This window comes from Littorina saxatilis, linkage group LG5 (genome assembly GCF_037325665.1).
Source record: "Littorina saxatilis isolate snail1 linkage group LG5, US_GU_Lsax_2.0, whole genome shotgun sequence".
In the NCBI taxonomy this organism is placed as follows: domain Eukaryota; kingdom Metazoa; phylum Mollusca; class Gastropoda; order Littorinimorpha; family Littorinidae; genus Littorina; species Littorina saxatilis.
The window spans coordinates 1953732-1978583 of NC_090249.1; the positions used below are offsets into that span (position 1 = coordinate 1953732).

Here is a 24852-nt window from a genome sequence, read left to right on the forward strand (position 1 = left end):
TAGTCTGAATAGCTCTACACACACACACGCACAGAAAGACACACACACACACAGACACACACACATACATACACCACGACCCTCGTCTCGATTCCCCCTCCATGTTAAAACATTTAGTCAAAACTTGACTAAATGTAAAAAGAATCAGCAAGTATAACGTTTGTAGAAGAATTGTACAACAGAGTGTGGCTATCTAGTCACCAGCCTCAGATAGCTGTATAGCCAAATTAAGAAAATGAAAATGACCGTGGAATGTAAAATGAGCAGCCGACACACTCAGCAAGCAGCGTTTCCACCGTAGCCGAATGCTATAGAATGGAGATAATTCATGTGACTGGCTAAAGGCCGACCTTGACCCAAACCGAAACATAGGCAAACTTTGACAACCTTGTTGGCAGGCTGAAGGCCGCAGTGTTTGGAAACTTCTTTCATGTGAGTGGTAAACAAAGGAGTCGTTTTGTTACTGTTTAAACATGGTTACAGTGGTTCGTTTTTCAAGTGAGTAGTAAACACACTATTGTTTTCTTGATACTGTTTAAGCCTGAATAATACACTTCTTTCAAGTCAGTAGTAAACAAATGTGTCTTCTTGCTGATGTTTAAGCCTGAATAATACACTTCTTTCAAGAGAGTAGTAAACAAATGTGTCTTCTTGCTGATGTTTAAGCCTGAATAATACACTTCTTTCAAGTGAGTAGTAAACAAATGTGTCTGCTTGCTACTGTTTAAGAATGCTGTCACTTATTTCAAGTGAGCAGTAAACAAATGTGTCTTCTTGCTACTGTTTAAGAATGGTGACACTTCTTTCAAATGAGCAGTAAACAAATCATATTTTCTTGCTACTGTTTAAGAATCTTTCTTTCTTTATTTGGTGTTTAACGTCGTTTTCAACCATTCAAGGTTATATCGCGACGGCTGTTTAAGAATGGTGACACTTCTTTCAAATGAGCAGTATAGTAAATAAATCATATTTTCTTGCTACTGTTTAAGCATATGATGACATTTCTTTCTCTTGGTTTGTTATTGTTATTGTTGAAGAATTCCGTTGCCACTCTGTTTAGTACATGTATAACTTAATGAAGTACGAAAGGGAAATACGAAAGGGAAATATGTTTTGGGCAAGGAGCTTTATGATACAGTACTCCTTGGTTTTGGGGTAATAATAGAGATCGAAACTTTATTTCGGGGCTACCGTCTGCTCCTGATTTACCATCTGGGGTGTAAATCTATCCTTCATTTTAATTTTGGATTTTGTTCATTAGTATCTGTCCTCGTTTATTCGCTTTAGTCTCTACCTATCCTGCTCTGTGCATGCGTACGTGCGTTTGTTCGTTCGTTCGTTCATTCGTGCGTGCGTGTGTTTGTCTGGCAGTCCTTTACAATGTATGACCACCCCTCCATTTGGATACATACCACAAATCAACAGTCTGCATACTTTCTGTTAGATTTTGCCTCAATTAATTGCTTCAAAGCCACTAGTGCAAATCTGCGAAATTAATTCATAAAAAATTCAACAACAAAAAATGTGACCAGGCACCACAAAGTGCAATTGAGCTATTAGCATATCCATATTCTTCACATCATTCCTTTTAAATTGATATACGTTTTATGCCTGTAGCTTCAAAACTCACTGAAATATGGGGTTTCAAAGTATAGACGGTCCCGGCGGCCATTTTGAGAAAAAAAGCCTTCAAATGAGAAGCACATTCACATACAAAGTTGGCACACACTTGAGGTCAAAGGTGACGCGATAACCTTTCCATTCATATGCGATACAGTGAGGCCCTGCGAGGGATACTTTCAGTAATCCGATGCCGAAAAATGGGTCGATTACCCCTCATTGTTGAAAGTTTAAGACAAAAGAAAGATAAGATAGGGCAATAAAACATCGTTTTAAAGACATTTATAGTTCGAATATGTTATAATAAAGTATACCATTCGAAAGAGGAGAAACTCAGCTTTCAGATTCAACAACAATCCCGAATTAACCCAGATAGGGCCCAGGCTCGGGTTTTTAGTTGTAGCTGCGAAAGGCCAGCGGTTATCCGGCCTGGTTTCGTGAAACTGGGTCACAAATGTGCGAGGAAGCAGTCATGCAGGATGTTGGTTTTGGGTGTGTGTGTGTAGGAGGATACATGGTCTTATCCCAGGTAAGATCCGGGGCATATCTCAGATAGTGATCAGAACTCTTTTTTAAGGGGAGGCAGCTGCCTTTTGAGAAACGTTCAACAGACCTCTGACAGCCCACTTTCATTGGTATGCAGCCCCTTTCCCAGCCCGAGGTCTCTACGATGACGTCCTTAGAAACAGCGTCACTTCCCATCGTCGACCTCCAAAAGGCCAAAGATCCGGCGCAGCGATTGGCTGTTGCTAAGCAACTGGTACACGCGCTGGAGACTGTTGGTTTCCTATTCGTGGACAATGCAGAGGGCTACGAGTCTGAGAGGCTGCTTAACAACGCTCGATGGTTCTTTAACCTGAGCGAGCAAGAAAAGCTGCTTGTGTCAAGGAAGCTGTGGAACCGGGAGAGTCGGAACTATTACAGAGGTGAGAAGGTGGCTTTAATTCGAGGAAGCAGTATTGTCAGTTAGGGGAATGTTGCCTAATATGGACCACCTCTTGTTCTGACAAACTAACAGGGCTATCTAGAGCGCTCACAACAATTTCATTCGCTGTATTTACCATCTCTAGATAACTTGCACATGCCAAAACACATAAACCACAAAACCGTTAGGCTTTTTTTAAACACTTTTACCGGCGTTCACTCTAAATTTGACGCTTGAAAGGGACTATTGTCTGTCCACAGCCAAAGCTGTTATCACACAAACATGGCTATAATTATATGACAGCTAAGACTGTATGTTACATTTTGGCAGTGTTGACCCCGAGTTTCTACTGCAAACAAAAAAACACAGATTAGAAAAATCTCAAAGTATGTGTATGTCCCCTAATATGGACCACCTTCAACAAAAAGATGAACATAAAAGCAAAAGGCTGATTTTTATCAATTCATTAAGAAGCTTGCTAAAAATAACCTATAACTAGCTTTGGAGTTTTCAAAAAACATTAGAGCAAATAGTCTTCTTTTCGTGGACGTTGAAAATATCATTTATTTTCTCTTTTTTTTGGGGGGGGGGGGGATAAGTTTCTTTAGTTTCCTGTTGTGCTTCAAATAATGATCTCGTCAAACCGAAACAACGCATATTAGAATTAGTCTCCCCCGAAATCGGCGTATGCTGCCTGAATGGCGGGGTAAAAACGGCCATACACGTACAAATCCACTCATGCTAAACACATGAGTAAACGTGGGAGTCTAAGCCCATGAACGAAGAAGAAGAAGAATTAGTCTGATTTGCACACTAAATTGTATCATGTTATTTTGAAGTATGGGCTTTTTACTGTGATTCGTCGGTGAAGGCTCAGGTTCCTAATATGGACCAGTTGTGACCAGTTGTGAATTTTCTGTATCTAACTTTTGCTGAATGTGTATCAAAGCTAATTCGCTCTAATTTGGGCCTAACGGTTAACTAACGAGAGAAGGACTACCTAACACAACATTAAACTTATTTGCACACAAAAGGCTAGTTATTAGCATGAAACAAAAAGTATCTCTGTCTCAGTGTCTGTCTGTCAGTAAGGCTGATGGGGTCTATGTCGACCAAAAGAGTGGGATTCTCTGTAGGTCGAGTTCCTGTAGGTGGATTCCCTGTATACCTAAGACTTTAAAACTTGCAAACCATACTCGAATTTCTAAGAAATATCAAAAAAAGATCGAAAAACTTCAAATTCTAACGATGTCGCTAAGTATCACGTGACTTTCATTGATATTAGCAAAACGCTACAGGAACTACACCCTGTGGTATTCCCTGTGTACAGGGAATCCACCTACAGGAACTCCACCTACAGTGAATCCCATTCTTTTGGTCGACATAGACCCCAACAGCGTCAGTAAGTGTGTGCGTGCGTCCGTGCCTGAGTACGTGCGCGCGTGTAATTGTATATGTACAGGTGCGAGCATGTGTGCGTACATTCGTTCGTACGTGTGTGTGTGTGTGTGTGTGTGTGTGTGTGTGTGTGTGTGTGTGTGTGTATATATAATTCTCCCGAGGGCCTAAATGCATGTGTGTGTGTGTGTGTGTGTATGTGTGTGTGTGTGTGTGTGTGTGTATGTGTGTGTGTGTGTGTGTGTGTGTGTGTGTGTGTGTGTGTATGTGTGTGTGTGCGTATGTATGTGTGTGCGTGTGCGTGCGTGCGTGTGTGTGTGTGTGTGTGTGTGTGCAGGCTATTTCCCCCTGCAGCCCGGAGAGGTATCCTTCAAGGAAGGATTTGAGATCGGACAAGACAACCCTTCCTCGTCAAACAGCGAATCCAGGAGCCTTTCTATTCACCCATTCTTCACAGAAGCCAATCTCTGGCCCTCCACTGACACTGAAGGAGCCCACCAGTTCCACCAAGACTTGGTTGAGCATTACAGGTAGGTTTCATACCTTGGCTCAATTTTTACGACACCCCGGCTTTGGCAGTTGTCAGTCGTAACCTGTGCAATCTTAGGTTATACGGTATTTGTATTTTTGACCAAAATATGACATTTTACACAGATCGAGTGTTCCTCCGAGACTGCGCGATCCCGTAAATGATATCAACATTCGGCTGCCGACTCATGTTGATATTTATTTCCTCGACATGTCTGTTATCATTGGTATACAACAGTCAGCATATTAAAAATAACTTATAATATAAAGCGGTCGTGGCAATTTATCACTGACACTACACTACGTTTTGCAAATTGGCAAAGTCGGTGAGGGTCAAGACTCCAGTTCAGCAACATACGTAACTATAACCCGTTTTCGAGATACTACACTTGCCTTTGATACAGATTATTCACCTTACATCACCGAAGATTCTTTGCTCCGATTCAGCGCAAATACAGATAGATAAAGATTAAACACCACATGAAACATTGTACATTTCACATTAATAAAGTATTATGTTTGGTTCTAGTTAAAATAATAAGGACATGGTACAGAATATCGGACATCTGATCATTACAATCGTATCAGAAAACTCATGATTAGACGTCTGTCTTACGGAGGACATATATACCGTACTAGAATGAATACCCGCTTCGCCGGGTAGCCGGCTTCGCCGGGAAGAAGTACTTAGAGCCGTACGCCGGCTTCGCCGGGTCCGAACAATGGACCCGCCAAGCTTAGGTCCCTCCCAGATTCGTGGAATGGGAACAGCACGAAAATGATTCAGTGGCCATAATGCCATTCCTGACCATATCGAGTCCCATCCTTGTCGACGAATGTGACCGTGTTAATCACCTTTGGAGGCGAACTCCACTCAAATAGGATTAAGCAATTTATAGCTTATCTGTAAGCCCTTTTGAACTGTTATGGCTTTTCAAAGGAAGGCCAGTACATACAAATACACAAAAGCCGCCAGACCACATCACAAACAGAACTGAACAATCCCCAGGTGTTGCTCACATAGAGAGACACACACACACACACACACACACACACACACACACACACACACACACACAAACACAGAGAAGCCGTATCTATAGAGAGATAGATGACAGTGTATTTTTCGCGTGGCTATAAATTGATTCGACCTTTGCACTTTTACAGTGAGGATAATTTACGGGTCCAATTTACGTTCTGGACACTGCGGTGACCTTCTAAAAATAGTAACAGAACGCCGGGAATATCCGAAGACGCCCCACTCATATAGTGTACCATACGAAGGAAGGAAGGTAAACGCTGAAAACCTGGAGAAGATGAGAAGATAAGGAAGAGTTACTTGTAATGGTGAAATGAACACAAAAACCAAAATCGGTTCAGCGCTGCGCGCTGAGAGCACGTATTGAAATATCTCATCGATGATATTGTGTCCGGGGTGTAGCTGAATACGGTGTCCAAATTTGAAAAAGATCCACCGAGAACTTTGGCTTTGGTGTGTCGGTATGGGGGCCCGGGTAGCTGAGGTGGAACCAAAATAGCTGAGGTGGAACCAAAATCGGTTCAGCGCTGCGCGCTGAGAGCACGTGTTGAAATATCGACCAGGTTGTGTCCTGTCCCGGGTCTACCTGAATATGCCCACCAAATTTGAAGCAGATCCATCGAGAACTTTGGCCGTGCATCGCGAACTCACACACAGACACACAGACACACAAACAGACACAAGTCGTATATATATATAGATGCAGGGGCGGAGCAGTTAAGCCAGAGGGGGGGGGGGGGGGGGGTGTTACAACCTGGGGTCCAGGGGTAGATCCCTTGTGGGGTACATGGGCAAGGCCCCGTTGGGGGGTCTGGGTTGCCCCCCAGAAGCTGAAGAGTTTTAGCTATTTTATGAACAATTTATGGCTTATCCTTGATTTGAAACATGATCAACTGGTGTCAGCAGCCACTCATTATTACACCCCCAGTATAGGGGTGTGTATAGGTTTCGGTCGATGTGTTTGTTTGTTTGTTTGTGTGTTTGTGTGTTTGTGTTCGCATATAGATCTCAAGAATGAACGGACCGATCGTCACCAAACTTGGTGAACAGGTTCTATACATTCCTGAGACGGTCCTTACAAAAATTGGGACCAGTCAAACACACGGTTAGGGAGTTATTGGTGGATTAAGATTCTACAACGACTTATAGAGAAACATATTCATGGTCAAAGGGAAATAACCTTCTCAGTTGGTGGCAGTGAGAATGGGTGCAGTGAGAATGGTTATTTCCCTTTGACCAACGGGGGTGTTTTTCCTACCTCGAAGGAATTTCTTGTTTCTTTTAAAGTTAGTATTAATTTTTTAATTTTTTTTGACAGCCAGGGGGGGGGGGGGGGGTCCGGAACCCCTGTACCCTGAACCCCCCCCCCCCCCCTTATCCGCCCCTGGTATGCTACGCGTCATAACAAACTAGGCAGATGTGTTTGAGTGTAGATATTTGTGATGAGGCCTCAAACGCATCTGCCTAGTTTTTTTTATGACGAGTAGGCCTAGTATAGAATCAAAACAACCAGAAGGCTTGAACACGTCGCTTTAAACGCGTTACCAAAGCATTCAGTCAATCAGTATATTGGCCTAAAAGATCAAATCTGAGTTTATCGAAACTGAATCCTGGCTGACCCGTCGACCGATAGACAGCGCTGCCCTGTCTCGATATCATGCCGACACTGAACCTAATTAGCATGAAACAGAGTTTGTGTTGTTGTTGAGCATATTTTTGATTCAGACTCAACATATTTATATAATCTAACCATTAAAAAATTACATGCATAAAGAATATAATCAAACCACTGTTATGTCTAAATTGTTATCTTAAAATAGCGCTCTGCTTTATTACACTCCCGTATATTCGGGGCGTGGGGAGGGGGTTGTAGGTGTGTATGCCGGTGTAGGATCCGGTCCGGTCCCCCCTCTGAAGTAGTCCCCCGGGGGACCAATTCGTGGCAAAAACTGCTCAATAATGGTCCCCCCTTAGACATCCAGCCTCGTTTTTCTTGTTACAATGTTAGTAATGTTACCAGCAATTTCAGAGAAAAGAAAGGAAAGAATCAGAGACTGGTTTCATTTCTTCTTATCAGTATTTATTTATTATTCATTTTATTTCATGTGATTTTTCTTTTGAACGGCATTATAAATCAGATCTATTTTATTTTCTGCAAAATATAGTCAAACAAAGAGATTGCTGTCTGTGCACTACATAATACCGGACGAAGATATAGATTGAAAATGGCTTGAATGCCTAAGAAAAACGAGGCTGGATGTCTAAGGGGGGACCATTATAGAGCAGTTTTTGCCACGAATTGGTCCCCCGGGGGACTACTTCAGAGGGGGGACCGGACCGGATCCTACACCGGGTTTCACTCTGTTTGTTTTTCCCTCTGTCTTGTCTCTTTGTGTGTCTGCACTGACATCTGTGTTTGATTCAGATTCTCACTGTTGTGTCTGTCATTGTCATTTCAATTTCAGGCAGAATTGTAAAGAGACTATATTCCCTGAATCCCAATTAGCCCGCCAAGGCGCCTTTACACTTTCTTGAATTTCCCGAACAGGGTGGTGAGGAACTGTGGTGCTGAGATCCTTCGTCTGGTGAGCCTGGGCTGCGGACTGGAGGAGAACTGGTTCGAGTCCCTCTTCTTTCCGGACAGCCTGTCGACGCTACGGCTGCTGCACTACCCAGTGCGCGGCGAGGTCGCCGACAAGGCCAGGGATGGGAACACCGTGCTCTGCTGCTCTGAGCACTCCGACTCGGGTTGGTTGAAACAACATTTTATTCATATACAGTCGAACTTGTCCAAAACGACAATCCAAGGGACCGACCAAAGTGGTGGTTATAGAGCGTAAGTATTTACTTATCTAACTTAAAAAATAGCGCATTCTCACACGTTTCTACATCCAAAAATCTATACCATATTTTCATCTCTTCTTTTATGTGACAGCTTTTTTTCTTCAAAAATAGTTATATTATTAGCAAACACTTCCTGTAATAAAACTAATACACCACCTGATTTTCTGCGAAATTTTCCTCTATTCTTATAAAATGCTATATATCCTGGAATGTTAATCTCATCAACATCATCAAGTTTGCTCTCACTAAAACAAATAATGTCATATTTGGCAATAAATTTTACAAATTCAGGAAACTTAGCTTTGAAGTGATTCCACATATATTAAGCGCTAAGCAGGAGAGTATATCAGGATTATCCTCAATACTATATTCACTACTAAAGGAATCTCCAATCTCACTATTAACATTGTTTACATCTATTTCAACAGTAGATTTGTTACGTACATTCTCAACATCTAACGAGTCAAAATGAACATCAACATCTGACATTACAACGACATTATCCATTTCATGCGCATTGCCAACATCCAGAGTCATGCAAAATATAAACATCAGAAACATTTGCATACACATCAACAACATCAACATCATCAGAATCACCACAGTCCTTCACCACTCTGTCCTTCACCTCCCTCTTTACCACCATCATCACCCCAGTCATTCACTCTATCTTCATCACCACACTCCACAGTCATTCACTCTGTCTTCACCTCTCTCATCACCACCATCACCACCACAGTCATTCACTCTGTCTTCACCTCTCTCATCACCACCATCACCACCACAGTCATTCACTCTGTCTTCACCTCTCTCATCACCACCATCATCACCACAGTCATTCACTCTGTCTTCACCTCTCTCATCACCACCATCATCACCACAGTCATTCACTCTATCTTCACCTCTCTCATCACCACCATCACCACCACAGTCATTCACTCTGTCTTCACCTCTCTCATCACCACCACAGTCATTCACTCTGTCTTGACCTCTCTCATCACCACCATCACCACCACAGTCATTCACTCTGTCTTGACCTCTCTCATCACCACCATCACCACCACAGTCATTCACTCTGTCTTCACCTCTCTCATCACCACCACAGTCATTCACTCTGTCTTGACCTCTCTCATCACCACCATCACCACCACAGTCATTCACTCTGTCTTCATCTCTCTCATCACCACCACAGTCATTCACTCTGTCTTCACCTCTCTTATCACCATCACAGTCCTTTACCACTCTGTCTTCACCTCTCTCATCACCACCATCACCACCACAGTCATTCACTCTGTCTTCACCTCTCTCATCACCACCACAGTCATTCACTCTGTCTTGACCTCTCTCATCACCACCATCACCACCACAGTCATTCACTCTGTCTTCATCTCTCTCATCACCACCACAGTCATTCACTCTGTCTTCACCTCTCTTGTCACCATCATCACCATCACAGTCATTCACTCTATCTTCACCTCTCTCAACACCACCATCACCACCACAGTCATTCACTCTGTCTTCACCTCTCTCATCACCACCATCACCACCACAGTCATTCACTCTGTCTTCACCTCTCTTGTCACCATCATCACCATCACAGTCATTCACTCTGTCTTCGCCCCTCTCATCACCACCATCACAGTCCTTCACCACTCTGTCTTCACCTCTCTCATCAACACCATCACCATCACAGACCTTCACTACATCACCATCACAGTCCTTTACCACTCTGTTTTCACCTCCCTCTTCACCACCACCCCTATAGCTAATCACAGTTATGTCTCCACCACCCACATCATCGCCATCACTGCCGGGACAAATAAGCTTACCACATGCAGACCGTTACTTAGCCTAGTTTTATGGCCTGTGGTAATGGTCTCACGTGGCTGGAAGGCCGTAACCACTGACCCAGTTGCGCAACTTACGCAACCCTTGACTACCACTACGGAACTATCTTCCTAATGGAGTCAGGCTTAACGCCCCTAATGGAATTCTTCTTGCAAGTTTCAGGGAGTCGGGCTTAAAGCCCCAAATGGAATTCTTCTGCAGGTTTTAGAGAGTCAAGCTTAACGCTCCTGAAGGAATTCTTCTTTGCAGGTTTCGTGACGCTGCTGTCCACTTTCAACTACGGCGGGCTGCAGATCCTGCAGGACGGTAGCGACGAGTGGACGGCGGTACCCAGCCGACCTCAGTCGCTCGTGATGAACATCGGAGACATGCTGTCGGCCATGTCAGGCGGAAGGTTCAAGGCCACCAGGCACCGCGTCGTGGACACCAGGGTGGACAGGTTCTCCGTCCCGTTCTTCTTTGAACCTCACTACGCTGCCAACATCACGCGAGTCATGCCAAGTATGTCGCAGCAATGCGCAAGGGAGGTCACTGGGGATGGTGCGTCGGAGTCAGCGGAGTGTCATTACGGGCCTTGGCTGATCGAAAAGATGCGAAGTTTTGCTGAATACCGCGAGATTCTGGACAGTTTTACTCGGGGAAATACTCACGCCAAAGCTTGACTTTCAACGCAGAAAGCTTTGAAGTTACTCCTTTCTTTGAAGTCTGGTGCCAAAATTGCTTTCCAGTTGTTGCTTTCCAGTAAATGCACTTCAGTCGAAGACTTCAACTAGTTCAACATTATAATCTTGATTGTCCAGATGACTGTATGAACACATGGCACATTGATATCATACTGTGTTAATACATGAATACTGATGATTGTATGAACACATGGCACATTGATATCATAATAACTGTGTTCAATACATGAATACTGATGACTGTATGAACACATGGCACATTGATATCATAGGCCTACTGTGTTAATACATGAATACTGATGACTGTATGAACACATGGCACATTGATATCATAATGTGTTAATACATGAATACTGATGACTGTATGAACACATGGCACATTGATATCATAATGTGTTAATACATGAATACTGATGACTGTATGAACACATGGCACATTGATATCATAATGTGTTAATACATGAATACTGATCAAGCATGCTGGATTTCGACTTTGAACATCATTTTCAATATTGTAAACAGCTGTAACAAAAACCACCGAATGGGAAAGCGATAGAGAGGGCGTGAGAGAGAGCGAGCGATAGGTTAATACGGAGAGAAAGAGAGAGAGAGAGAGAGAGAGAGAGAGAGAGAGAGAGAGAGAGAGAGAGAGAGAGAGAGAGAGAGAGAATTGAATTGAATTGAATTGAATTGAACTTTATTTAACAAGGATTAAGATTTAAGGCTACGCCTTTTCTTACAATCTGTCCTTGGGACGCATGGACACACAATTGTATAATTAAAAAATTAAAAATTAAAAAGTTAACCAACAAAAGGAGGTCGGAAAACTTCAGCACGTGATAATAGAGAGAGAGAGAGAGAGAGAGAGAGAGAGAGAGAGAGAGAGAGAGAGAAAGAGAGAGAGAGACAGAGACAGAGAGAGAGAGAGAGCAGACGGTTCCGTGTACCTGAAGTGAGGACTCGTGAAACTAACAAGAGTTTTGTACCATTTTCAATTACGGTACGCTTCAAACAAACAGTACATTTTCAATTCTGTGATCTTGATGCTGCTGTTTTAGGTCATGGTTGTATGAGTGTGTATTTGTCCTGTTGTAGTCAGTTGTAGATTTTTTAGAGGAACTGAATGTGATTTTTGTGTATAAACCTTACATCTTAACGGCGAGAGTGTGTGAATGCAGTGAGGTGTTTAGTTAAATAATAATTGTGTTAGTTTCATATATTTAAATGTTCATAATGTTGTATAGTGTCTCATCTCTTTCATGCACCAAGAATGTAAGACCTCATGCTTGACATAATAAAGTAAAATTTGATTTGATTTGATTCGATTGATTTGAGCCTCTGCTTATATTAACATGTAGTAAATTGACACTTTGATTCTTTGCCAGTTATTCTTTGCCAATCTTGTTGCCAGTCATTTGCATCAGTTCATTACTTCGTCACTGGGCTTTGTTCCGAGCGCCTGCACTGTAAATTGAAGTCTTCCACTTTTGAACACACTTTTTGTCACCAGTTGTGAACAGTGTGTGAGATACTATATAACTCTACTGGAAAAAGTAGCACGCGCGCATGATAAACATTAAATCGCGTTTACAATGTGTGCTACTTTTGCTATGAGAATGATATAGTATATGTCACATAGTGGTCACAACTGGTGACACAAAATGTGTTCAAAGATGGAACTCTTCAGTTTAGAAGGTGCGCATACAAAATATGCCCACATGAATGACAGTAACACGATCACTGTCACTCGTTCGTAATATTACAGTCAGTATTCGGAGCACTTCTCTTTTCCCTTCCCCCCTTTTCTTCATAAAAAATACTTCATTGCTTTCAAACTCTCAGTCGAGACCCAAGACAGCGAGCATCAAGGGGTGGCTAGATACACAGTTGACCTGTCATTTTTCTTTTGAGATAATAAAGTATTATTGTTTTGTATTGCATTGCATTGCATTGCATTGTATTGTATTGTATTGTATTGTACGTACGCATCTCAGTGATAACCGTGTTTGTGAGGAATAACATTGTATTGTATTGTACGTACGCATCTCAGTGATAACCGTGTTTGTGAGGAATAACAGACAAAACAAACCATGACATGTGAATCGTGAGTAAAACGCATTTAACATCCTATCTTCTTCTCGAGTGAATAATTGCAGTTGCCGGCGTATTAATTACAACACAGCGAATATTCCCTGGACTTCTTGAAGTCAAAATCGCCAGAAATTCAACTTGACCCAAATGGCGTCTCAGCCCTGGTTGTCGACTACTTTTCCCCGTGAGAGAAACAGGAGGCAGAATCTACGTCCTGGAAATGCGACTGCCTGTGTCCTGACGTCCTAGATTGGCTTGTCTTTGACGTCGTGGCGGTTAGACTGTCTTGTCTTGTGATTTTCTTGTCACTTTATCAGTGCCTGGCTTGTCTTCTTCAGGGCAACTTGAGACAAGTGGGTCGCGCGTGCTTGGCGCGTGGGGCAATTATTGTAAGCGCATAGGGGGCGAGGGAGAGGCCAAAGAAATGTGGCTGTTGTCTGTTGCCATGATCTGTGGCCAAGAAGGTACCAGTTGCGACTTCAACTCTTCTTGCTTGGAACACATTTATGATCGATCAGCCTGTTTCTGTCAGCTGCGAGGAGCGTGCGTTAGGTAATACAGGATGAGTAGGTGAGTGATGTACCAATTGTATCGTGTTTCACGGTATCTGTCAATACTAATCTGTTACAGTATACGAGAGTTTTGTTTGTTTTTGTTTGTTTGTTTTGGTATTGTTGAGCTTTGAGAAAGCCAAAGGTTGTGACATTGGTACCGCTTTTATAGTGTTTTTGTTTTGTCCATAAATAACCCTTTCAGATTGACCGAACTTGACGTCAGCGACGACGTCATTCATGTACGTCATGCACAGCGGTTTAGAGGTCAGTCATCATCATGCTGAACTTACCTTTTTCGTTAAAACATTGGACTGTTGACTATAGGGAAACTTTCTGTTATGACGTACTCAATCAATTCTATATTTTGTCCTCAGTTTTTGTCCATTTCCTGTCAGTTTTCTGTTCTCTCCTTTTTGTCTGTAAGTCCCGTTTTAGAGAGAGAGAGAGAGAGAGAGAGAGAGAGAGAGAGAGAGAGAGAGAGAGAGAGAGAGAGAGAGAAATACAATGGCAACGACAAATCTCAAATCTGTCTTTTTCAAGGGTGATACGAGATGAGAGAGAGAGAGAGAGAGAGAGACAGACAGACAGACAGACAGACAGACAGAGGGAGACAGAACCAGCCCAGGTTGACAGACAGACAGAGAGAGAGAGAGAGAGAGAGAGAGAGAGAGACTAGAGGGAGGTATCGGCATTGTTCAAGATGAATGAGGGTTGTGGGGTGAGGTGGACAGGAGAGGTCCAGGCGTTAAGACAGGATGTTCTCCAATTTCGCCGGGAAGACAAGGGACGATAACCAATGACTATCAATGAGCCCTGGATGACGTCACACGTGTCAGACTGATTGGTGTTCCAATGACTATCAATGAGCCCTGGATGACGTCACACGTGTCAGACTGATTGGTGTTCCAATGACTATCAATGAGCCCTGGATGACGTCACACGTGTCAGACTGATTGGTGTTCCAATGACTATCAATGAGCCCTGGATGACGTCACACGTGTCAGACTGATTGGTGTTCCAATGACTATCAATGAGCCCTGGATGACGTCACACGTGTCAGACTGATTGGTGTTCCAATGACTATCAATGAGCCCTGGATGACGTCACACGTGTCAGACTGATTGGTGTTCCAATGACTATCAATGAGCCCTGGATGACGTCACACGTGTCAGACTGATTGGTGTTCCAATGACTATCAATGAGCCCTGGATGACGTCACACGTGTCAGACTGATTGGTGTTCCAATGACTATCAATGAGCCCTGGATGACCGCACTGTCACACGTGTCAGACTGATTGGTGTTCCAATGACTATCAATGAGCCCTGGATGACCGCACTGTCACACGTGTCAGACTGATTGGTGTTCCAATGACTATCAATGAGCCCTGGATGACCGCACTGTCACACGTGTCAGACTGATTGGTGTTCCAATGACTATCAATGAGCCCTGGATGACCGCACTGTCACACGTGTCAGACTGATTGGTGTTCCAATGACTATCAATGAGCCCTGGATGACCGCACTGTCACACGTGTCAGACTGATTGGTGTTCCAATGACTATCAATGAGCCCTGGATGACGTCACACGTGTCAGACTGATTGGTGTTCCAATGACTATCAAAGAGCCCTGGATGACGTCACACGTGTCAGACTGATTGGTGTTCCAATGACTATCAATGAGCCCTGGATGACCGCACTGTCACACGTGTCAGACTGATTGGTGTTCCAATGACTATCAATGAGCCCTGGATGACCGCACTGTCACACGTGTCAGACTGATTGGTGTTCCAATGACTATCAATGAGCCCTGGATGACCGCACTGTCACACGTGTCAGACTGATTGGTGTTCCAATGACTATCAATGAGCCCTGGATGACCGCACTGTCACACGTGTCAGACTGATTGGTGTTCCAATGACTATCAATGAGCCCTGGATGACCGCACTGTCACACGTGTCAGACTGATTGGTGTTCCAATGACTATCAATGAGCCCTGGATGACCGCACTGTCACACGTGTCAGACTGATTGGTGTTCCAATGACTATCAATGAGCCCTGGATGACCGCACTGTCACACGTGTCAGACTGATTGGTGTTCCAATGACTATCAATGAGCCCTGGATGACCGCACTGTCACACGTGTCAGACTGATTGGTGTTCCAATGACTATCAATGAGCCCTGGATGACCGCACTGTCACACGTGTCAGACTGATTGGTGTTCCAATGACTATCAATGAGCCCTGGATGACCGCACTGTCACACGTGTCAGACTGATTGGTGTTCCAATGACTATCAATGAGCCCTGGATGACCGCACTGTCACACGTGTCAGACTGATTGGTGTTCCAATGACTATCAATGAGCCCTGGATGACGTCACTGTCACACGTGTCAGACTGATTGGTGTTCCAATGACTATCAATGAGCCCTGGATGACGTCACTGTCACACGTGTCAGACTGATTGGTGTTCCAATGACTATCAATGAGCCCTGGATGACGTCACTGTCACACGTGTCAGACTGATTGGTGTTCCAATGACTATCAATGAGCCCTGGATGACCGCACTGTCACACGTGTCAGACTGATTGGTGTTCCAATGACTATCAATGAGCCCTGGATGACGTCACTGTCACACGTGTCAGACTGATTGGTGTTCCAATGACTATCAATGAGCCCTGGATGACGTCACTGTCACACGTGTCAGACTGATTGGTGTTCCAATAGACCAATTCCGAAAATAACTCCGTCGGGTTTGTGTGGGTTGTGGGAGAGTGACCCGGTGTAGGATCCGGTCCGGTCCCCCCTCTGAAGTAGTCCCCCGGGGGACCAATTCGTGGCAAAAACTGCTCTATAATGGTCCCCCCCTTAGACATCCAGCCTCGTTTTTCTTAGGCATTCAAGCCATTTTCAATCTATATCTTCGTCCGGTATTATGTAGTGCACAGACAGCAATCTCTTTGTTTGACTATATTTTGCAGAAAATAAAATAGATCTGATTTAATAATAATAATAAAGTGTATTTATATTGCGCCTATCCCTTACAAAAAACAAAAATATTTGGCTCTAAGCGCATTACAACATGTGAAGGACTTGGTACAATCAAGTCTGACAAGTACAACAGCACAATATACAGTCGGTCTCTTAGGTAAAAGCAGCTTCGACAGTTAAACACTTCTACTAAAAGATCCTCTAACAATTTACAAACATAGTTAAAGAACATCGAGTTAATAGGAATTAAAAAAAAAAGGTTCTTATAATAAAACTATCTAGCGAACGACGAAGAAGAAGAAGAATAAAACTATCAATGTCAATGTATAACAAGTCATTCAACGTAAATGGCCAAAGAACAACAATAAAACAATGGTGATAAAACAGTTATACTCAATGGCTAATAACGAGGCAGAGTTAAATAGTATCGACACAAGATTAAAACAAAACATATTTCTGGAGACGAATTAACAACAATAAAGCAATGGTGATAAAACAGTTTTACTCAATGGCTAATAGCGAGGCAGAATTAAATAGTATCGACACAAGATTTAAACTAAACATATTCCTGGAGACGCATTTAATAATTATACATGTATCAAATAATCAATGTACAAAATACAGCCCTCGCAAGCAACCCGCCCCCAGCCGGCCCACAGCGCGCTACGATGGCAAGCGACCCCTCTCCTTAATGTGGCAAATACTGAACAGTGCACACAACCAATTACTCGCATATACTCGTGTCGCTCACTCGCACACACACACAAACACACACACGGACAACATCGAATCACTCGCACAGGCTAGGGGTTGAAGTATTCCCGGAAGAGGTGTGTTTTTAGAGAGGACTTGAAGGAAGGGAGAGAGGTAGAAAGGCGGACAGACATGGGCAGAGAGTTCCAAATAGAGGGAGCTGTGTAGGTAAAGGCGCGCTTGCCGAAAGCGTTCAGTTTGACGCGTGGGACAACAAGGTGCCCTGCGTCAGCGGATCTGAGGTTGCGTGTGGGGACGTGTGGCTTTAAGAGCGAAGACAGGTAAGAAGGGGCAGAGTCTTGAAGGCTACGGTAACACAGGGTAGCTATTTTATATGTAATGCGTGCTTTGATTGGTAGCCAGTGAAGGGTCATGAGGAGAGGGGTGACATGGTCGCGCTTGCGCTTGCGCAGCACAAGACGTGCTGCATTGTTCATGATGCGCTGTAGGCGGTCTAGCTTGGCGTCTGGGAGGCCGGCTAGGAGCGAGTTGCAGTAATCCAGTCTCGACAAAATAAAAGCCGAAACCAGTGTCTTGGTTGCGTCGAGGGAAAGAAGGTGTCTGATTTGGCTAATCCTCCGCATTTCAAGAAAGGCGGTTCTGCAGAGTGAGTTGATGTGGGCGTCCATTGACAGGTTACTGTCAAGGTGGACACCCAGGTTTTTTACTTTGGTGCTGAATGTGACTGTGGTATCAGAAAGGGTAAGACTGGATGTTTCTGAAAGAAGCTTTAACTTTGATTGTTTGCCAACTGGCATGATCTCTGTCTTATCATCATTCATCTTGAGCTTGTTGACTGTCATCCACTGTTTGATGGAATCGCTGCATGATTCTATTGACTGCACTAACTCTGTAAACTGTTTGGTGTGTGCGGATTTTTGTAGTTGAGTGTCGTCTGCGAACATGTGGTACAGGACATTGTGGTGCTTTATGACTTTGCTTAACGGCTGCATGTACATAGTGAATAACACTGGGCCTAACACAGATCCTTGTGGGACACCATACTTTAATATGGTGTCCTCGGAGTGCTTATTCTGGATCACAACAGCCTGAGTGCGTCCAGTCAGGTAGGAGCAGAACCACCCCAGAGCCGTGCCTGTTATGCCGAATGTGGTGTTCAACCTTGCCAGCAGTATATCGTGGTCAAGGGTGTCGAACGCTGCGGATAGGTCCAACAGGGCCAGAAGCGAAACAGAGCCGCTGTCACAAGCAGTGAGAAGATCATTCGCTACCTTAAGTAGGGCTGTTTCAGTGCTGTGATCTGCGCGGTAGGCGGACTGTAATGGTTCAACCATACCTGTCTTAGCGAGATGCTCTGACAATTGGGCCAAAACAACTTTTTCAAGGACTTTCGAAACAAAAGGCAAATTGGAGACAGGGCGGTAGTTCTTGAAAGTGTTGATGTCAAGGTTAGCTTTTTTCAGGAGGGGAGTGACTACTGCATGCTTAAAAGAAGGGGGTACTTGACCGGATGTGAGGGATTGATTTATGATGTCAGTAATGACAGGGAGTAATTCCTCTAGACACTCATTTAATAGCTCTGAAGGAATTGGGTCGAGAATACAGGATTTGGGTGGAGCTTTTTCAATGATCTTCTTCACTTGTTCTTTAGTGACAGGAGAAAAATCGGTGAGGTGGGCGCCGTGAAATGGCGCATGCTCTGGATGCCCAGGAGCAGCATCAAGCTCGACTCGGATCTTCTCGATTTTTTCGGCAAAAAAGTCCCCAAACTTATCTGGAAGGTCATCAAGAGGGACGGAGTTTGGTAGCTTTTTATTTTGAACTTTACCGAGGAGCTGCCCTGTGATCAGAAAGAGTTCTTTGCTGGAGGTGCTTATAATGCCGTTCAAAAGAAAAATCACATGAAATAAAATGAATGATAAATAAATACTGATAAGAAGAAATGAAAGCAGTCTCTGATTCGTTCCTTTCTTTTCTCTGAAATTGCTGGTAACATTACTAACATTGTAACAAGAAAAACGTGGCTGGATGTCTAAGGGGGGACCATTATAGAGCAGTTTTTGCAACGAATTGGTCCCCCGGGGGACTACTTCAGAGGGGGGACCGGACCGGATCCTACACCGGCTTTCTTGCAAAACCGCGTACAAACATTGAAGGGGCCAATCACTAGCGAGGGGTGTGACGGAAACACGTGGAAACCCTCACATGTTTGTGCGAGGTTTTGCAAGAAAAGGTCACTCTTACACAGCACCTACAAACCCGACGGAGTTATTTCCGAAAATCGTCTATTCTAGCACTTGACAGGAGCATTGCTATCTGCGTCATTCTAACCAAAAGCACACGATGACATTAGTTTGAAATGGTAGGGGGGTTGGGGGGGGGGGGGGGGGGGTCTTCGGCCCTCGCTCGAACGTATCTCAGTTGCATTATAATTATGTTCGTGGCTACATACACACTACATGAAAAACACATTTCTGCTGGCGAAAGAAACGAAAAAACTTTTTTTCCGGAATAATACGTTTGTCACATTCAGGACATGAACAGAGAACACGATCACTCGGGCTAACGGATCCATGCAGAGATCAAAGGAAGTCAGTATAATTATAGAGAACACTGATTTATTCCCAACTGGCACGAACAGAGTTCCAAAGTGTTCTGCTTTTTTGTGAGCCATAGAACAACTGAGCAACAACAACAAAAGAAGACAAAACAGAAAGAAAATAAGACAAACAAGGGAGAAATAAAGATGAAATGTGAAACATTTCTGACAAATGCAGGAGATAATTTTGTTCTGATGAGTTTATTATGTTGTCTCACGCCGCCGTTTCTAAAGTTTAACTTGCCATTTTTTCTTCAAGTGAAATGCTGCTCCTTGCGTAGCCTATGTAAAATCTACACGGATCTGTCATAGTGCCCCCAATGATACGCACGATGAACAAAATGGAAGGTATATTCTTGAAATGAAGAAATAAAGTTTTGAAGTAAAAAATACAACAACATAGTAAAGTGACCTCTGCTGTTGAATCCCATGCTGTTCCATCACTTGGACAAAGACCAGACCGCCGTCGGCCTGAACAGCAGGTTATTGTTGTAGGTTGGATTGGCAGCACGGCCTATATTTTGACTCTCTTCTTTTGCTAAAAACAGTTCCGGGCATTTTTGGTGCACCAGGGCTTATGTAAAATGCCTCTCTCTCTCTCTCCCAAGAGTTGCCAAATTGCGCATATTCTGAATTTTTGTCGATTTTTTAATTGGTACCTGACGTTTTTGTCAGGTCGATTTTGGGGGTACCCTTACCTCGGGGGCGGTCACGTGATACCTATAACAGAGATCTTTGATCCGAAAAGTGTGCCAGATAGCCAAGTGAAGGGCCTTTAAGGGCATATCACGTTTGAATGAAATGACACGGGAATGAATGATTTAGTTGGGGTACGAAAATGGGTCAAATACTTTTTTTGCTCAGTTTAGTAGATTGCGCTAATTAAGAGTGTGTGTGCGTGCGTGTGTGTGTGTGTGTGTATGTGTGTGGTGTGTGTGTGTGTGTGTGTGTGTGTGTGTGTGTGTGTGTGCGTGTCATGTGCGCGCGCAGTGTACCTGTAAGACTCAGGTCAACGCATCATTTTCAAAGGAAAAAAATGATTCTCTTATTAGCCTAATGTGTTACTTGAAAGAAGAACAGCCTACGCCTGGCGTATTCTGCAGCTGGTTTCTGTAAACGGTGACAACATCACTCAACAAATACTACATGAAAACAAATTGAGAGAGAGAGAGAGAGTGAGAGGAGGGGGGGGGGGGGGGGAGAGAGAGACTGAGACATACATACACATACTCACTACCTCACTCTCTCTCTCTTTCTCTTTCTCTCTCTCTTTTCTCTCTCTCTTTCTCTCTCTCTCTCTCTTTCTCTCTCTCTTTTCTCTCTCTCTCTCTCTCTCTCTCTCTCTCTCTCTCTCTCTCTCTCTCTCTCTCTCTCTCTCTCTCTCTCTCTCTCTCTCTCTCTCTCTAGTCTCTCTCTTGGTACACATGAATTTTCTTCAGATCTCTGAAGGGAACATAAAACCAAGCCGTTTTTTCACGCAGTTTCGCTATTCTCCTGGACTTGAAAGCACGACGGCAGTAACCAGCACAGGAAGAGTAGACGCATGTCTAGGTTGGTAATTACTCGGGGAAAAGGCAATGCGTTCTGGAACACCCAACCATCTCTTCCAGTCAAAATGCTAATCAGCAGTCAGTATTTCTTCCTCTGGAAGACAGGTAGGGTGAACAGAACAGCATCCGTAATGTCCCAACAGATAGATTCGTGACGGTACTCACATAGTGTGCCAGAGGTCAGTATCCTACGCCAGTTGAACGGAAATGTTCGCAAATTGGCTTTAAAAACAACTCTCCTTCCCTTTTAATTCTTTTACGTTTTTGTAATGTTTTTTTAATTTCTGTTTCTTGGTATGAACACAGCTGTGCTTCCTCTCTCTATACTCTCTATACTCTCTATACTCTCTATTCTCTCTATACTCTCTATACTCTCTATACTCTCTATACTCTCATCCGTCTTATTTTCCTTTTATTCTTTTTGTTTTTGTCTGTTGTCTGTTGAAACTGTAGTGTTGTCTTTTTTGTATAAATGTGAGTAGAGTATTCTTGGGTCTTTTTTGTTTGTTTTAAAACAACAACATTACAACGACAACATGTTTTTGGGAGGTTTTTCCCATAGTATACATATAGTGCTGTAAATGTGTCAAAAAGCGATATGTCTATTTGGCACACAAGCTGAAAGTCGTCTCAGTGGTGAGGTATTTTTCTAAAATTATTTAACAGTAATGTAGTCTTGCATCACTGCCGGGAGTTTGACTGGTTTGCTGATGGTGCCGCAGTCTAACTGCGAACCTAATGGAACATCTTAGTAAACTGGTCAGCATCCAGCGGCCACCGTCCTGGTTGATTGCTTGTCACCGCTAAGACTTAACGGCCATCAGTCTTCACTGAATGCAGCAAAGACAGTCAGTGCTAGCCTACCAGTTCTTGTCATGTTAGTTATCATGTTCACTCTGATTAACTCTGCAATTCTTTTCTCATACTAAACTATTCATTCGTGTGGCATTGTTACTCCGGCACTAGCTTTATTGTTTACAGAACTTGATATATGTCAGTCTTAGCTTGTATCCGTTTTAATTCATTTCGTTGACTCTTTGTTAAAGCTTGTTTGTGTTTCAGTGTGAAGCCTTTTGGACTTTTTTTAATGCAACATTAAGGCAAATTCCTGGTACACTGGGCAGTAGAATATCCTGTACTCTGTATAGGCGAACACAGAGATAACACACGAACAGAACGACACTGTGACTACTGCGCAGGCCACAATACAATCTCAGCACGTGCTGCTGGGTACTTGGCGATGAAACTGTGGCCCAGTTTACACTGTCTACGTAAACACGAGAACCAGACCTCACTGTCAGATCAGTTCTTTGTGATTATATGTTTGATTAACACTCGTCCATGGCTTGCAGCTCATCGGTCTGTCACTGAGAAAAACAGGCTGAGCGATGAACGGGGCAAAACACACACACACACACACACACACGTGACACACACACACACACACACACACACTGACACGCGCACACACACACACACACACTGACACGCGCACACACACACACGCGCACGCACGCACCGGCGCACGCACGCACGCACGTGCATACACGCACGCACGTGCATACACGCACTGACGCACGCACACACACTGACACACACTCAAAACAAAATAATTGAATGGGATATGGGGGTATTGCCTCTGCAACACTTTGGCACAACCTTCAGTATCACTCACGGTATGCCCGAAGACTGAGAGTTTTGGGGGATGGGTTGGGGTACGGGGTGGGGGTTGGGGTGGGCGCTTCTACGGGAGGAGGGAAGGTATGTGTGGATGAGAGAGGAAACCACTTTTCGGTTGGGGGAGGAGATGAGGGTTCGACAAGAATGTACTCGTAGAAAAAAATTGGGAGTTCAAATAAGTGTTGAGGTTGTGTTTAGGGGAAGAGAGGGGGGGGGGGGGGTGGGATTAGAGTTAGTGATAGAATGGTTTTGAAGGAGTAAGACCCCTTTAGCCACTGAATGAAAAAGGAGTTGCAGATATTGGTAAAGTGACCGGAGGGTACGCTGGTGGTGTGTGTGTGTGTGTGTGTGTTGGCAGAATGGAGGGCGAAGAAATTGATCAGTCTTTAACTGAAACAGAGGGAAGGGATTATTGGCCGCGTCAGTTTTGCCCTCTTCAACCCTGCCTTTAGCTCTTGGCATTGTTTAACATTCGCAGTCTATCGGTTTAGTTTAGTAAACCTAGGGGCCGTTGGCATCATTAGGCTGTTGGAATTTGCCGTCTGCCGAACACGGTCAGTGCTCCAGAGGAGCTTCAGCAAACTTGATTAGAGAACGGTTGTGGGTTTGGCGCACAAGATGCCCTACTAATGGCTCCAGCAAGAAAACATAGGACGGATTTGAGTTACACGCAAAATGCAGGCGATAGAAGATTAATTTTTATTCTTTGTTTCACTAACACTCAGTTATGTAATGCTTGTGAATTCAGGAAATTGAGTGATCCTGAAAACCTGTAGCACTTATGTTAGTGAAGTCTACACGGTCCGAAACTACGACATTTATAATGCAGTGGTCCGCTCGTCACTGGTCGTGCCGCACGTGTGTCAGTTTTGAGAGCACATGAGCGGATGAGAACACTGAGCAAGGAGAAACGTCCTAAGCCGAACCAGTGTAAAACTTTGAACTCAGTGGAACGTGCCTCCTCACTGTCTTTAATTTCAGTGATTTGGTATGGCGGAGTTTATAAGCCGAAAACCTGTAATAAAACAGTAAACCGCTTTGGGATAGACTGAAACCAGCTTCATCTGCAAATAGGCAACACTCACTCTGGTCTTCCAACGTAGTGATAGACGAAGTAAAACCGCCTTCGATGACGAGGCTACTGAAGCCGGCCAGGGCCAAACATATTCTTCAGCTAGTGTAGTGGTAGAAAAACTTTTAGGCCAGAGACTGAGATTACAGCTTCCAGCGATGATGTTGAAGCTTTTGCCATCAATGCCGCTAGTCCATTCATCGTCAGTTCCGTTCTGGCGGGCTACGAGCGTTCACCGGGAAAAGCACGACATTCTGCCGCCGCGCGGCGTTTGGAGTTTATGCTGGGCAAAATTACTGGTTGCTTTAATAACATCATGTCGTGTTAGTTTGTCTGAGGAGTCCTGGCAAAGTTTCACTTGTTATTGATCTGCGGAAGATGTGCGTCGTACGGTTTGCTGGGTAGAGCGAGATTCCCAGCGGAGTTTGTGTCGATTTGCCTTGTGTAACTTTCAGTGATTTGTTGGGTGTTACGGCGGAAGGGCCTCTGACCAAGTGATGGGAGAGAATCTGCGGCATGGCGGCATCCAGTGTTGTTCAGTTGTGGTAACTTGTTGAGCGCGCCGTATCTAAGATCTTCCAGGCTACGCTAAGATGGTCTGCTGGCATGGAAGACTGGAATGTCCGTGTTGAAGTTCGCTATGCCATAGCTATGCCATGTGTAACTTTCAGTGCTGTACAAAGTTCAGTATTGCGAGGGGCATCCGATCAGTGGATTTT

The 24852-nt window shown here is 44.0% G+C and overlaps 1 protein-coding gene across 2 annotated transcripts; it reads left to right on the plus strand.

Annotated features, from left to right (window-relative positions):
- Positions 1-332: 332 nt before the first annotated feature.
- On the plus strand, positions 333-12200 carry LOC138966049 (uncharacterized). 2 transcript variants are annotated; one of them, XM_070338139.1, is made up of 5 exons: positions 333-432; positions 2264-2546; positions 4281-4473; positions 8059-8258; positions 10452-12200. In XM_070338139.1, the coding sequence occupies exons 2-5, from the start codon at positions 2291-2293 to the stop codon at positions 10862-10864; spliced, it is 1062 nt and encodes a 353-aa protein (XP_070194240.1). In that variant the 5' UTR covers positions 333-432; positions 2264-2290; the 3' UTR covers positions 10865-12200. The 2 variants fall into 2 exon arrangements, with proteins under 2 accessions (XP_070194240.1, XP_070194237.1); XM_070338136.1 differs by lacking the exon at positions 333-432 and having other exon boundaries at positions 2089-2546.
- The last annotated feature ends 12652 nt before the right edge of the window (positions 12201-24852 follow it).